Source organism: Calonectris borealis, chromosome 16 (assembly GCF_964195595.1).
Source record: "Calonectris borealis chromosome 16, bCalBor7.hap1.2, whole genome shotgun sequence".
NCBI lineage: Eukaryota > Metazoa > Chordata > Aves > Procellariiformes > Procellariidae > Calonectris > Calonectris borealis.
The window spans coordinates 11,160,201-11,177,301 of NC_134327.1; the positions used below are offsets into that span (position 1 = coordinate 11,160,201).

The following is a 17,101-nucleotide window of genomic DNA, read 5'->3' on the forward strand; positions in this document are numbered from 1 at the left end:
TATCTCGACTCCTTTTCTAGGATTTTAGTTGCCCCTTTCATTACACATTCAGTCCACCTGTCGCAGTAGTGACGAAAAGCAGATCTGCTCAGTAAAGGTGGGCTCAGATGCCGGGTTTTAATAATTCATCTCAGCGATACTTGGCCTGGACTAATCAGTAGCTTCTGTGGGAAAACAACTGAATTAATATTCATCACGGTGCCAGATTTTAAAGACCGTTTGTGCCAAGCGCTGTGGATTATTGGCAACAAGGCACTGTTTTCCTCCCTCAGACATGTCAGCGTACAAAGCAATAAAAGTCACAAAGGAAAAAAAATGTTGCATTTTAGAGATTCTTTCTTTCTACAAAGCTAGCCATTATCTTGACTCTCTCTGAAGCCAGGAAACGTCCACTGAGTCAACATAAAAGTGACTCTATAATGGGTTATTCATCAACTGTTCATGTTTGTGACTGACCTGACAGGGCTCATCTCCTGGAAGCAGACAGTGCAGAGCGCTACCACCTACAGAAGGGGCAGGGTTGAACGCACAGGAGAGAAAACAAGAAAACAGTGCTGAACCTCCTCACCCTGCCCGCAAAATCCTTTCTGGTGAAAAGCGTTTTTAGCTGTTAATGTTGTTTTACGGCCCAATTACTCCTACCACCATCTGCTTCTTTGTGAAAACATTCTGTAGATACTGAAGTAACCAGACCAAGCAAAAGGCTGAGACAGACATCGTCACTGCAGTCTCAGAACTAAGCTGTGACCAGGGCTGGGCGAGCAGCTGTGGCCAGCTAGGGCAACAGCTTCTGAGCAAGAAGTAAAACTTGGAGCAAACCGGGAGAAGGAGAGAAGGGAGTTTATCACAGAGATCAGGAAAATCCCCCATGGAAAGCTCTCTTTAAGTCCTTTCACTTGGCAAATCTTGTGTATTCAAAGGAGCAAATTCTGAAATTCAAAAGAAAAAAACTCCTGCGCTCAAAGTTGCCTCTTCCTGAAGCACACTGCGGAGAGCCTTGCACACTCCACAAAATCCACACTACACAGCTAATGAATGAGCCCTAAGGGGCATATTCTTACCCTAAATCTGCAGTCATCTCCACGGTATCTTTGAAGAGGAGGGACAAAAGCCATCCTAGTAAGGGACAGCTTTAACATGACCCAGAGAAAGAGCTGAACTACAGCAGGGATTAGGAAATTCGCCATTCCCCTTCCACCAAATTGGACACCGCTATATTTCAGGTCTTGTTTACATTGCAGTATTTTTGCTTAAAGACAGAGAAGTATTCCTCAGGTGAGCCTCAGGACAGAGCTCCTAGCTCCTGAGACAGCAGATGCCTTTAATTTCAGTTTAGATTTAATGTGCCTTGGGCCATGAAGTTCTTGGTCACGTTGACTAAGTGCTTTGAATCAGGGCTTGTGAGCTCGGTCTTCAATGCCAAAAGAGCTTATAAGGATCCTGAGAACCTCCTGAAAACCTTGAGGGGTAAACAGCCTGTGCTGCTCTCCTTACTCACACGGAGAGGTATTTCGTTACCTGGGAACCTCCGCTGCTTTTGCAGACTTCCACAGTAGGAAGACACTACTGGACGAGACTAAAGAGAGAAGAGCCAAAGCATCAACCATACCTTAAAGCAAGTATTAGCTAAATAAAAAGTCACACGCTGTTTTGAAGACGGAGAAAATCTAGCACTCTGATTTTTATGAAATTGAAATGGAGCATATATATATTAAGAATGAAACTGCCAATTACTAACTTCGGGTTTTACTTCTCTGCACACCAAATGATCTCCCAGTTTTCCACGTATCCTATAGTGGTAAGAGGCCAGGGTGTGTCTGTATTTCCAGCATAAACTTCAATTTTATGGGTTTACAAATCAGATGTTTTAAATTACAGCTGAATGAGACTGAAGACTCCTACACAAGTTGTCATGTCAAAAGTGAACTGGGGAAACATTCATACACATTTTTTTGCGCTGGGTATAGCACGTGCAAAAGAGAGGTTATGAAAACTACTTTTAAGCCTTTGAGAATAGTACGGCTACACTGCATCCTCCCGGTGGTTTTGCTTCAAGACCTAAGTTTACCAACGTCCCAGTGACACAGAGTAACACAGCAAGTCCTGCATGTACCTCATGATGCTGGCATGAGCAATGTTCTCAGGCACAATGTCCTGGAAGACCACTAGCATATCACTCCTCAGCTGCCATTTCAGCCCTTTGGGACTGCTGATAGCATCATTCCTGGGACGGCTTTTATGTTACAGCTAAGGATCAGCAGTTCTAGGGCTACTTTCCAAGAGAAGACAAATCCTTTGAACTATGTAGCCAAAGACACTGCAAATATTCCTGTAGCCAGTAAATAATCTTGGATTTTTATTATTTGCCAACCTTTGATTTATGAAAGACTTTTATACAAAAACAAGGGAAGAAATAAACAAATTTCAGTCAGCAATACAAAGTGCAAGTGACTGCCACATAACCTGCAGTTAGAAAATAACACCCATCATTTTGGGTGTTATTTAACATAAAGGCAAAAGGATGGTCAGTTGATGTATTAGCCTGGGACTCTGTCCATAGGGCTAACACTGCTTCTCTGCCTTAGACCTTCTGTGAGCAAAATCATGAAGGTCCAGACCTTCAAGGTGCCTAATTCCCATTGATTGTCTTCAGCAGGAATGAGGAACTATCTCAATTCTTGTGCCTGTGTTTCAGACCACAACATGCAATGCGGAGGTTGCTTCACGCACCTCATCACACAGGTGTAGTGAGGATAAACCCCGTGAAGTTCATGAGATGTTCATGTAAGACAGATAAGTAGCTAAGATAAAATGAGCTGGTTAAAAGGTCACCTATACTATATGCCACAGTCATTAAGACTCTCAAAATCATTTGGTCATACTACATGGATGCGCCAATTCAGGTGAGAATTTTTTTCCATAACAAAATACTGGCTGCGTACATTGCTTTTACATTGGTTTCCTACACATCAGACTTCTTTTAAAAAAAGCTTCATTTTCATAATATAAAAGCTAGACCATCTTCATGGTGTTGGAGAAGGGTGATGCAACAGGACTTAATTCTGATTGTGGACTCAAGATTGAGTCATGACTGGGTTTGACAGTATTTTTTTAACTGTACATTTTTAAACTATTATACATTATTCTCCAGTCTCCGGGTTCATAGCAACTCACAGAATTTACATACAGTTGTCCTGGTTTCTGCCACAAACGAGGAACAAAATCTGCAAAGTTCTAAAATAGACTAGAAATATTGGCTAATCTGAAGTTTTACAAAATTGTTAAGAAAATGCTCCATTGTACATCACTTCTGAGGTTTCAGATTTTGCAGAATTTACCGTAGGTGACTGTATTGCAATGGTTATTAGTGGGGCCAGAGAAAGAGTTGGAAGGAAGGGCCAAAAGCTGCAGTCACTGACAGGTCCTCCACGGCAGGTGGGAAGAAGAAGGGGAGCAGCCAGTTGCTTCCTATGAAACACTGTCCCTTTCTGACAGAGGACAGATAAGTATTTGCTCAAGATTGCATGTATATGGATATTGCATGTATATGCAGCCTGATCCACTGCCCACGGAAGTCAAAGTTGAACTGAGTTTAACAAGAGCTAGACTAAGCTGACGTTTTAGTCCCTTTGACTCAGCAAAATACTTCACCTCCATCCCTAGTCAGGATGGGGCCCAATCACACACCTAACTTTCAATCTTTGACGTCAGCTAGCCATTAAAAATGCCATCCTGAACACAGACAAACTTTGAAGCAGGGCCAATGGAAACACTATTGCTCCAGCACAACTAGGTGATATCAAGAAAATTGAATCTACCTTTCCTGTGCGAGCTCTACAGGAAAAAATGTCTCTGCAGTTAAAAGTCAGTAAAGCACAGAGCCCTCAGTGACGGCTGGCTCTCTTTATTCAGTATATTTTGCTTATTAGGTATATTAGGAGTTGCTGAAGACTGCCTTTCACAAACATTTTCGGTACCAACAAAATCCCAGTAACACTAAGCAGTTCGGATTGTAGCCTTTGAAACTCCTTTTCTAGACAACATTCATCTTCCTAATTAATAATTAATCACACTGTGTTTTTAAAGAGATTATCAGGTGTGATAGCAGAGTGTGCCTAAGGCAGTGACTTCATTAACCATACGGAAGAAGTTTACTTTGTAGTTCTGCTGCCTGTCGCAGGGGTAGGTGCCAAAGGGGTCTCTCTTAGGTTAGAAAGTCAAAGAGCAACAATTTAGAGCAGGAAACAATTGGGCTATTATTTTTCTTTTTTCTTTTCCTTCTTAAGAAGCTTTTAAATCATAAATCTTCAGATGCTTGTTGTGCAATTTAAGACTCAAGTCGACTTTTCCTACAAAAAGGCCCAATTCTGTGAAGAACGGAGCGCCCTTCTGAGTTAGACCGAGGACCTTCCTCGGTTGGTGCACGTTACCATGGTAGGAAGAGTTTACAAACACTGTTCCACCTAACAAGGCTTTGAACTGTGTTTGTGCAGAGACGCTCCATAGCGTGCCAAGAGTGTCAGCGGGGCTGGAAACACTGATTTCACCTACAGGCCAGTATCTCAAGTACACTCTCAGCAAGAACTCGCAGCGGATCCTGCCCAGACTGGAACCAGTTTGTGGCCCTGACTTGAAATGTCAACAGCAGCATGAAAGCTAGCAGCCCCCCGAGGATTACAGGACTGCTTTTAATGTAATCAGCCAAGAATAGTGCTGGACAAATAATCATTACCAACTAACTTTACTCATTTTTGTCAATCAGCAGCTCTATGCATTAACTCTGGAAGGATTTCTGCACCATCAATGAAAATATTTCTCTTATTTGCCAGTTTTGCTATTCCCATTGCCTGGTTTCAGTACTGACGGATACTTTATGCCTTTTCCTATTCACTTTTGCTCACCTTTACGAAGTGTCATTAGGATTATTCCCACTGATGGGGAAACAGGGAGGGTAACGTTCTGCCCATAGACTGGACTGATAATACAGGTGAGGCTGAAAATCAGGTGCCCTGACTCTGCCCCCTCTCTAACCAGCAGGATAATAACAAAGAATACAAATCCCCAGCTTTTTTGAAGTGCTTTTCACAAAGGAGTTGCAGAGGAGGGTGCAACTACCCCCTGTAACTTAGCACTAATCTACAATTAAATATTCTAGTTTTTAAAGTTAAAAACAAAAATCTAATGTGAAACTACTTGATACAATGTGTCCATTTCTCCTTGAATTTTCTCCTGTGAATTATCTTCTATTTTTAGGTCTTTTATTTTTAGGCTGCTGCATGCTATTGCTGGGCAACTCAACCAACTATTAATTGGAAATGTTTTGCTTCTCATGCAGTTTTATTTCTTTGCTTTCTGCACCACTTCAACCAAACTGTCCTGAGGAGATGACAGGCTACGGAGAGCACATTTAAAGGACAGTTACAAGCTGTGATCTTTGGGCGCAGTGTGGCACTATTATAAACCTTTTGCTGTTCTCTCCTCCTACACCTGCATTCGTTTGCGTCTGTGCATGCATTTTTCTTAAGCCATGTCAAACTTTATGGAGCATTAGGGCCATATGGCAGCAGTTCAGCAAGCTCTCAGTATGCAGCTGAGATTACAAGACTCCCTGAGCACAGTCGGTGGAGTCCCGTGACAATATCCGTGTGCCGTATACGGCGCTCGGTCATGACAAGTAGATCCAAATGATCTGACATGGGGAGGGGTGGGAGCTGGAAAACCCAGCAGAGCACTTCACGGCTGCAGGTCCCCGCATTTCTGGCAGCTGCGTTACGGACTTTCTTCGAGGTGCTGTGCCACCCAGCCAAGTTCGAAGCTGAACTTAAGAGAGTGGTACATGATCATAACCGCTATTTTTAATACTATTGTCACTACCTTTCTCAGTAACCTAGGCAACAGCAAAAACCTCATTTTTTTCCAGTTCCAGAGCACTACTACAGTAGTTTGAACTACTGTTCGAACTGAAGTCAGTGGCAAAGCACGAGTTGGGAATGAAATCAGCCCCCGTTCCACTGGCATTTCATTTAAAGGGACTTAACATTTGCTGGGATATTTAACTCTGCAAAGCTCACATGCCTTTGCAAGCTACCACTTTAAAATGCTAGCTAAAAATATTTGCGTTATCTGAAGTCAGATGAATAAATCCTCCCTACTGCTGGGTACACAGTGTGGCAGTGTACAATACAACTGCAAATTTATTTGTTAGAAACTGTACATCTGTTATGATTTACGCTTGCCAAAATGTAATTCTTTATGGCAACAATTGTTTCATGGTGCTTAAAGTTTTTCACCTCTGTGCCAGGAATCTCATATGGGATAATTCCATGACCTTGGAATCCAGCAGATACATTCCACATCTGTCTGGTCTGGGAAAGCCCGAGTTTGTTGTGTGAAAACCAGAGTGGGAAAATAAGACCTGGAAATATCTGAAAATACAGAAACTGCAGGGCTGCTTCTTTTTTTCTTTTTTTTAATTACCAGTTTCAAGGGCAGTAAATCAATCTCACAGAAGCGGTTACTTTGCTTTTGTAAGCAGACATTCACTTCTGATCCTATCTTCAAATTAAGGAATATGGTATAAACATTAAAATAATTCTATCTCTGGAAAAAATCACAGCCTTTAAATATTAAAACTAAATCTTGTTGAAGGCTGCTTGAGATTTAAATGGAAAAGCACCCAACCTACTGCAAGTAAACATCTTACTGGTGCCTGTGAAGATTTAGGATGGCAGAAAAACTAGCTGTCCTGGAATCTCAGGGTAATACTTTTCTCATGAGACTTTTTAACAAAAAATGAACCATAAACAGCTTTGTGAGCAGTGAACTTAAAAAGCCCTGGTTTCCTGTGACTTTTCCCTGTGCACATTTTCTGTTATTCTAATAATTTGGCTGAGCTCCTGCTGCAGCCTTGCTCTCCACGGCGCACTGTAGCATTTTTATGCATACAGCTCGCACCTCAATAACCTGCAGCCTGCTACAATCTTTGCAACACCGGAGATGTGACAGTGGACAGAAAGCCATGAAAAAAAAGTTATACCAAGAAAAAAGGGGAAAAGGTGAATGTGCTTGCTTGACAGAAGGGGGAGACTAAATATTCTTGTCCATACTAACCAGGATGATATCCTGGTTTAAAGCAGGAATTGCTGTTCTGATCATCACCTAGGCTGGAAGTCTCCCTTTCGAAAGGGTTTAATGGTTGCAGTTCAGCCTGCAAATCTTGAAGGTGCCAATTCACTCATAGGCTATGTCCTTCTGCAGGACCAATATACTTAAAAGATGGTATCCCAAAGGGATGTCACATAGGAACGCAGCGTTGCAGGCTAACCAGACATGAATTATTAATTTATGAAGTTCATACAAAACTGTGCTAACAATTTAAAATCCATGTGTGAGTCTTGAGTGTCTCAGAGAACCTTTTTATGATAGCAGTCACACGATCCCACTTGGAACCAGTATTTGTGATGCTGGTGCAGAACAGCTTTGTAAATTGGTAACTGATTTGTCTAAGGCATGCCATGAATGACATGTTTTATAATAAATGAGTACCCTGCCCAAAAATTGTGTGGCAAAGTTTAACTTTGTGCTACTGGACATACTGTACTCCAAAGGAGGCCACATTCTGGTGATATATGAAATGGTTTCTGCATATATAGCAGCCAAACAAATTGGCTGCATTTTGAGTGTTTTGGATTATAAGGCCACAAACATAAAAAAATATATGAAAGAAGCTAATGACTTTTCAACATATTGTGACAACAAACCAGCCAAAACTACTTTCAACCAGTTTGTAGAATAATGTGTTCCTGGCGGCTCGCATCAACTTTCCTGCAGAAAAGTTTAACGTCAAAGATGTAAACTCCTGTGAAATCAGGTTTAAAATATAAAACTTAAACTATGTGTGAGCAGGCATAAATACTACTGCAGCACAAGAAATAGTTGTTACTGGATGTTCATTCTTTAATGTAGAAAAATACAGGCAATTTCCAAAGTAAGAAACTATGTTAGATTTATAGTGGAAGGGTGAGGTGAGCAGATACTTTATGATTATGCAGTATGCAGGGTTAATACTTTTCTACCCATTTAAGTCTTAACAGCTGTTCCATCAAGAGGCGGAAAATAAAGGCCCTTGGTAATTCTTAAGCAAGCTGCCAATTTTCCACATGGGATTTGATGGCTAAGAAAATTAGGTTTTCCTAGTCTCATGCTGCTGCAAGGAATAACAGCACACTTAGTAACACTAGTAGAAATAAAAACTCCATATTTCTGAGAAAAAGTTGTATTTCCTAAATTTTTCTTATATACTAAATACCTTATTAACAAAAAAAAATCCGTATCTAATATCTAGTCTCTTTTATTGTGATGCTATTGTTTTGAAGGGGCACTGCTCATCACATATTTAAAGTTCCTTAAGTGTCTAACTGTGTGATGTACAGGTGCAGTTATTTGCACCGACAATTTTGTAAGCATTGGAAGAAAAACTGTGTTCATACATCAAATACATATTTCCAACACTCAGGAGGAAAGAAGGATGGAATTTTAAGTGTCAGATATTGACTATGAACCAAATTCTGGCTGCCTTGGATAGAGGCACCTGTCCAAAAATCCACAGATAAAGAGCAATCAAAGAAAAACCTGTTGGCCTCTAAGCCATTTGGAATGGGCGCTGTACAAGCCCTTTATCACCTGAGCGGGGCAGGGTCTCTTTCCTCCTAAATCACATCACCACACGGCAGCCTAATGGAGCCAGAGATGTGTTCTGTGTACATACAACTGGATCCCAAGGCAACACAACGACACCAGCTTCCTTACATCCACCTGACCCTCCTTCTCCCACAGTGAGGGATTCAGATTACCTCCTAGCTCCTGTGCCACCGCTGCCTTGTTGTGTCATGTAACATCTGGCCTGGGATTTGCACTTGAACTGTCACCACACAGCCATATGTTGGTCATTCCCTGTCTATAGATTTGTGTATGAACACTCACAGCTGGTACTGAAAAGCTCCTACTTCAATACATATACAATCATATCCTAATGCTGTCTTGTTGTTATTAGTCTGAGTCTGTCTAATACCTTTTTATAACTCATTATATCACAGCACCTAGGTATTTGTATGAGATACTAAGGATCCAAATATTTATGTCAGAGAGGGAGGAAAAACCCCATCAGCATCTGTTTGCAGAAGTGAGACGGTGGAACCAAAGTGTCAGATAATCTCCCAAAAAGATGTCAGCATTTTCAGCTGCCTGACAGATCTGTCTGCCTGTGTGAGAGTAAACGAGAAAATGGCTCAGCCATTTGGACTGAGTTTAAGGCAAAACAAAGAACAAATTATCCATTTTCAGATCAGGTCTCCTGCTCCAGTTTAGATGTTCATTTGTGATTTCCCCTATAAGACCCTTTGGGAACAACTGTGTGGCTTGCCTTGGTAAAGTATTGGTGATTTAAACAAGAAAAATCTCATGTAGAAAGCAAACCTTCAAACAGTAAAGACACTAGCCACACCTCAAAATTTCTCTGCGTCTTCAATTTCCTGTTAATTAGGAATCATCCCACTTAAGACATTTCCATGGAACTGGTGTCTGAATTCATTTGAATTTTGAGCAATTCTCCTGGTTTGAGTAGTTAGTTCAGATTTATGCTGAAGTAAGAGATTAAACTAAACCCAAATGTCTTTAATACAAAGTCTTGTTCTTTACCAGGAAATGACAGAGCTTATCAGGATGCCAACCTTACCTCTGTAATAATGAAGAAGTCATCACCGGGCTCTCCCTGCACAACAATTTTTTCTCCATCTTCAAACTGGACAGGTTCCAGTGCATCAGCCACTGTCAGCCGCTCCCATTTGTCCAGGGACTCTAAAATATTGAAGATCATAAAGCTTTATTATAAAAAGACTCTAACTTTGGCTGAAGATTTGTATCTAAACTGACAGCTCTGCTACGCTTGGTTCTGTTATAAAAGAAACATTTCTTTCATCCAGGCACTTTGCACGAACCTCCAGTTGGGAAACATGAATGCATTTATTCATTGTGTCTTAGACTTTAGTAATCACCCAGATAATAATCTTAAAAGTTGGACAGGAAATGTTGGCTCCAGTTCCCTACGCCTGCGATCTGATCTGTGCTGCCCTGATGCTGCAGCGGATTGGAGCAGCCCAGGAGCTGTTTGGAGATAGCAGCGATATGGGAGCGCCGAGGTCCTCTCTTACCACATCCCACACCAGGTGTCAGGACAAGTCCTACTGTCTTTTCATCAGAGTTGCTCTCAGCTGGTTACCGATGGCCCGCTAGATAAGCGATGCAAAAGTGCCGATCCAAAAGATGACTCTTCCCGTGGGTGAGACCACGCAGCGCTGAAGCCAAGGGCAAGACCCTGATAGCACGGTGGCAGAGGGACCAGAGGCTCAGTAGGGATCTTGGACGTGGCACCTCCATTTCATTTGCCAGTGGGATGGCTTACGAAGTGTTTTTCTTTTCATTCCCCCACTTAGAGAGAGAAGTTATAAAACTTCAAAATAAACTTCAATAAGAAAATATTAACGATCTGCTTTATGCGTAATGGAGCCAATAGAGCCTGGTTCCTGTGCCTTTGGGTCCTATCACCCCCCTGCAGCTGCCACAAATCCCCTGTGATACCAACATGGCAGAAGACAGAGCCCTGCGCAGCGGCTCGTCCAGGGCTGCTCACTGCCCTCCTGCCTTTACTAAGGGATGAATTTTACCCCTCCTGCCCTCGGGGAGAGGAGGGGTGCCAACCTGTGTCTCTCTCCTCTACCCATTTCCATGAGAATTCAAGACAATGAATTGTACTCGAACTTCTGTACTTTTATCAGATTTGACTGAAAGAAGTGACAGGTTTAAAAGTTATTAAAAGAAACAGATAATACAATGATATAACCTTCACTGCCTCAAAAAGCTGGGCTAAAATTCATGTACTAGAGCTCTGCTGATTCTTACTTATTATGAATTATTGAACTATGGTAAGTCAAGACATGGCTCCTGACCCCAGGATTAGATCTGGGCTGTTCTCTCAGATTCTAGTTTTTCCCATTTTGTTCAAAATATTGCTTAGAAGTATTGTGTGAGGGTGAAAGAGTTGTTCATTAAAAGTTAAAAAACCTTTTTGCTGAGCTCGGAAGTGCACACTGAGGCTGGTAACAAAACCGGATCGAAGTGATCGATGCACCAAAGGTAAGTTTTGAGTTGCCTGACACACATATGTCTTTGTGTTTTTATGCCACTTTCTGTTGCTGTTTGGGAAATTATTATTTCTAATAATCACTAATGCGCTTTCCTGGTGTATTTGTGGCTTTTGCTGCAGAAGCATTAAGATCAAAGTCCAAGCCCATATTGTCAATGCAACATTCAAAAAGTGCTCTGTTTGACTAAAAATAAGCATAGAACTCTTTCATACAGACTAGAGTAGGCTTTTTCATTTAAAAAAAAAAAGAACTCAGTAATTAACAATGAAAAGAAAGAGTCTCTTGAAACTTCTTCAGTTGGCTTTATGAAAAATTCAAAGCTAATTCTAGCTGTAGTCACGAAGTGTCTCTCTTTTGTCTAAGAGAATTGTGCTATTACAAATACATTGGTTAATGGTTTTTGCAAACAGAGCATCATACATAAGATTGTACATGATAAAACTCCTGAAGTTTTAGTCGCAGAGTTGTAGTCAAGCATCAAATAAAGTAGGCCATATGCAATTTTTTGCAATTTCTAAATTGTACCTATCAATTCATGGCTTTACATTTAATTAAACTCCAGAGGAAAGATTTTAAACAATTAGTTTTCTCATATGTTGTTCAATACACTATAAGTAGCTACTGATAATCTAAAAAATCCTTAGATTTAAAAAAAAAATGAATTGCTCTTACAGTTATATGGCTAGCTACAGACACTACGCAAGCCTTTAAAAATATATATAAGCAGCAGGTAGAGGTTTTTCCACCACGAAATCACCAAGTTCTGACCACATTAAGGCACGAACTGAAGTTGACTTCTCAATGCTGTGTTGAGATTTCTAAAATACCTTTCTGTTTCCCAGCTGTCATCTACTTTTTAGACATGTGAAATAGATCCTTACACATTTCACCTAAATTCTCGATGCTCTTGAAATGATGCGTTATTTTGTCTGGTGCTTTTCCTTAAAAAAGGTTCAAATCTTGAAGTCCTACCTCATTTTTTACTGAGATTGAAAAGCCGTACTACAAACTAGGATATAATTATATTGCAAACCGCATGTTTAAGGAAGCGCATCTTTGAATAACCTTTCTACTCTGAAATTGTTTTGAAATGTCTCATTGTTGTAATTGCTTCTCATTAGTGCAGGTGCAGAGATCCTTTTTTCTTTAAATACTCATTGTAATTTGGTATAATTTGCACTCTTAATTTAGGAAGATTTAAATTAAGCATAAAATAAGGCATTTAAATGATGAAAACTTCATTAATAAGTGAGCAACATACTTGGCCTTACTTTAAGTGTACAAATGTAATTCAAAATTTCATGCAACCTCTCAGAAGTTCAAGTATATTTTCATTAAGACTCTCATATTTCAGGTAAATAAGCTCAAATGGCAGAGGAATACGATAAACAAGAAAAGAAAATTGTTTAAATAGAAATGTAAGTATTTTAATTATATAGCAAATTAATCCTGTACTGTTTTTGGTGTTTTTTCAAATAGCCCCAGCAGAAACATGTTTCTCCTACAGCATCAACATTTCATTGTACTGTCTAACACTGTCCTCCTTATTAGAAGCTTTTGTTCTCCTAATGGTGATTGATTGGTCAGGCATTATGGGTTTGTTGTTTTTCCTACTGAAGGCCATCAAGAACATGCCCAAATTTCGTGGCTATCACATTAATCAAAGGGAAACAAAATCCAAGGACAAGAAGCTAAACAGATGTTTTAAGAATGTGAGACAGGGGCTGTAAAATACACAGAAGAAAAAAAAAATCAGTCCGTTTTGATTTGTGAGGTTAGTTTGTTTAGTGCACATAAATACAGTATTCTCACAGGAAAAAGCTTCTCACCTGTCACCTGGAAGGATATAACTAGACTTTATGACAAATTCATATCTCTGCACTGCTTTCTCCTCAATCCATATGATGTCTACTGCCACAGCAGCTACCAGTGCATGCCTGCTCCCATATTTAAGGGAAGATTTGCCCTTCAAACAAATGTTCAGTGCATATTAAAGAATGAGAAAAACAACTCCTAAAAAGGGCCCTTTACACATTCATTCCTTCGGAAACGACGCAACCGTGAGACCTTCTGTTTGACCACCATTGGTTTCATCGTGCCATCAAAGACCAAAATTCATTCCGCCAACACGTATAACAGAGGAACTAACACGCAAGTCAAAGGGCAACTGACCCAAAATGGAGACCTTGCTCAGGAATTCTTCATACATCTTCCGCTTTCTCAGCGTGCTGCCCTGTTATTAAAGGAGAGAGAAAAAGGAGGTAGAACATTACACAAAGTATTTTTGTGATTTCTTCCTACAGCTGCTCTTTTTTTTTCCCTCCCCTTCCAAATCTTTAGCACAGCCAGTATAAACAGCCTAAGGCAAATGTTTCCCCATAAAATGTCTGGGCAAGTTGTATTCCTGATAAGCAAAGACAGAAGGAATCAAATTCAATCCTGGTGTAATTTCACTGACTTCACCGGTGTTACTGGACACCGCGGATGAATTGTATCCGTTATTTATAGGCACTCATTTTAAAGCCAGAGCTTCACCAATTAACTGTTTAGCTAATTCAATATATATCTTGTTACCAATGAGGCCCTGCTATAAGGCAATTTACAATTACAAAGTAGGATAAAACTTAAAATGTCCCCCTCATGGGTCCCATTCTTTTAGGTTAAAACCTCTTTTATGCCAAGAGCGTTTATCTGTAAGCTTGGTTTATATTCTGTTTAGTGTTGTATGTATTGTTACTGCTGAGCAACCTATTCATATTATTATTTTCACAAGATTTAAGCGTTTTGGAGCAGACAATCCATCAACCTATATGCAGCCACCAGCAGAGTCATTCCCATTCCAGTAAGATTTTATTGTGTGATACATTACTGAGAAACCTTCTGCTTACATAGTGCTTGATCACCATAGACAGAAACTGTAAGTAGCCATTCCAGCACGCATTTTTGAAGGAGATTCAGGTATGAATAAATACAATGCAGCTTTACCAATACAAAAACAATTAATTCATCCTTAACTCCTCCTGCAGTGACATAAGTGACTTGAAAACCTTCCCAGGTACTCAAGAGGAACTCCAGGGTCTTCCTTGGTACCGTGCAGTTTATTCCACACTGTTACATGACAGCCCGCATCGTTTCTGCCTGAGTAGATTCCCCATGGATGTCGAAGGCTGCCTGGTGCCTGCTAGTCAAATCCACAAGGCAGGAGTACAGCATAAAGATGATACACTCATCTTCTGAAGAAAGGGGAAATAAAGAAGGCATTCTCTTATAGGCTGGGCAGAGAAGACAGAAGTAAATGTCAGTATCTGCCATAGAAAAAGCCGCTTCTCAATTCCTCCTTCTCCAAGTGAGCACTGCTAAGTGCTGGAAGCAGAGGCAGAAAGTGGGGATAGACAAAGGAAAAAGAGAAGAAACATTTTACCCTCCACTGTCAAAGCATTCCAAATGTATGAAAGTATGAAAATGGGAAAGGCTGGTGTACTCAAGTGCAACGATATAACTAAGAATTAAACATTGTCCCTCTTCCTACACGCATTGTGCAGGTGGGGCTTGACCACCAAAGCAGCGGGAATCCTTCCACCAACATCAACAGGCTTTGGCATCAGCAGGAGCTGCCGGCTGCTCTCCTCTGAGGACAGCTCCCACTTGCACCCCTCTCCTGGGGCCACCCCTGCTCCGAAACAGCCACAGCACCGTCAGGAGCTGCCACTCTTCCCAAGTATCTCTGGATCAGCAGCAGCACCAGCTACCGAGGACTCCCCCTCCACACCCTGTTCATAATTTCCAAGTCTGGTGATGACAGTTCGCCTCTCAGCGATAGCATCGGTAACCCCCGTCTGACCTCTCTGTCTGACAAACCTGGTTCTCAACCTTGGGGGCCCGCGAGAGCATTTGAAGTGCCAGAAAAAAAAAAAAATGAACTTCAAACAGTGGAGGCTCTGCAAAGGATGCCAGATCCTGACAGCTCGCTGCGAGACAAAGAATGGAAAACTGGACACTGTGCAGTTGTTGCTTTCCTCCCTGCAATCGAGTGGAAATGAGACCAGCAAAATTAACAGCTGTGGAAAACCAGATTGGTGGTTTAGTTTGATGGGCTGGGGCACCCAGGGACAGATGTGGAAAATGCTTTTTAAATGACTTGTGGACACAGATGAATTTTAAGAAGCAGTAATCAGTAGCCACAAGTGACGCCTGACCACAGCTTCGAGTATTTAGAGACGCAGACAAAGACCCAGGAAGGTAAGATCTGCAGGCATCCCGCCTGGCACGGAGAGCAAGAGCCCATCACTTCCTACAGGAATATGGGTGTGTTATGTCTTGGCTAAACTAAGCCAGGGCAGCGGTACAGAATTCACTGTAAAGACAAGCGCAAAAGCAAAACTGAAGTGCAAAGAATTAATTAAATGCGCTATTATAATTTTTTGTACTGTGATAGTATCTAGTGGGACTCCCCTTAATGCAAATATCCCATGTCTCAGAATGATACCACAGACAAAGGGAGAACGAGAGCCCAGGGAAGAACTAGTGGTTGAGGCTTAGGAGTCCTATTTCGCAGCACATGCACGGAAACCCAAGGTGACCCAACTGATGGCTCATGACTCAACCTGCAGGATGGCTCCATCCAACCCTCCGTCTCTCCTGGAGGAGACAAACAACAGCCTCCAGAGCAGCATGAGCACCCGACAGCAGAGCTTCACCTAAGGGTGCCCAGGCAGGCACAGAAGCTGCCTCTGCATTTTCAGAGCACACAAGGCTGGATGCAGATTGGCACAAACAGATCCCAATTTCTGTTCCAGAAAGCAGAAGTTTGGCTCACCCTCATGCACCTTGTTTTCACTTGAGTGTGTTTTCCTGCTCAAGCTTTCATAAGCACAGTGAGGGGAAGAGATTTTGGGAGAACACTACTCTAATATAAGGTAAAAACAATGCAAAAACAATGCAGCCGTAGAAATCTTACAAACAACCAAAGCATGTGCTTATTTCCATTGGTATTAATCATCTTTTCCTCCCCATGAAACAGAGAGAGAACATGCCTACTTCCCGTCTTCATTGATCAGCCTAATATTCCCCTCTCATCCCCTCCCATAGGCATAATGTCACCTCTGACTCCTGATGTCCTTTTTATACTTGTTTTATTTGGTCTAGTCGCTTTACCCAAATTGTTGAGGCCAGGACTATGAACACCATCATAACCTCTTCTAATACCCTTCAAGTCATTTCTGCAGAGGTCCCTGGCACGCTCCCTGGGACATGTGCTAAATCTGTTCTTACGCAATACTTTCACGGATCTTCTAGAAGCAGCAACAAATCAGACAGTAATGATATCTGCAGACTAGGAGATACTATGAAAGCTTGCCAGGGCAGGAAAATAAAAAGAAAGGACCTAGAGACATTAGAAATGGGAGTAGAAAATCATAGAACAAGCTTCTGTTTGGAAAATACAGCTAAGAAATGCAAAGGGAAAAAAAAAACACCAAAGCACAGATGTTTGACGAACGGAAGAAGACTGGAAAGTTTTAAAGCTGAAACAGATTTACAGACAGTAGGTAAGACCTGGTTTGCAACATCAGACTGCAACAAGAATACAGCCAAGGCTATTTTGGTCTGTATACTCAAAGACATCATCCACGAATGAAGTTTAGAGGCTCCATCTCCACGACTCGGATGTGACGGCGCCTGGCGAACTACACTCTGCCTGGGTACCTCTTCTCCAGAAAAGTGCTCCCAAACCAAACAGAGCCTGAAGAAATGCTAAAACACGTGGGGAGAGCCGGTAAGAAAGGCGCAAAAATTCAGCCTGTATAGGTCAGCTCAACGCTGGGATCATAGGTATGTCGTGCTCATAGCTAGCATGCATTGTTGCAAGGGTTTTAAGTAGACAGTGATAATCATCTACAGAT

The 17,101-nt window shown here is 41.4% G+C and overlaps 1 protein-coding gene across 2 annotated transcripts in view; it reads right to left on the reverse strand.

Moving 5' to 3' along the window:
* Positions 1-17,101, reverse strand: part of PRKAR1B (protein kinase cAMP-dependent type I regulatory subunit beta) — a 104,054-nt gene that overhangs the window by 11,060 nt on the left and 75,893 nt on the right. For both annotated transcript variants that reach the window (XM_075165227.1, XM_075165228.1), the window contains exons 8-9: positions 13,374-13,434; positions 9,734-9,855 (exon numbers count right to left, since the gene is read on the reverse strand). In XM_075165227.1, coding sequence (XP_075021328.1) covers positions 9,734-9,855; positions 13,374-13,434 — 183 coding nt within the window. The remainder of the gene's footprint in view (positions 1-9,733; positions 9,856-13,373; positions 13,435-17,101) is intronic.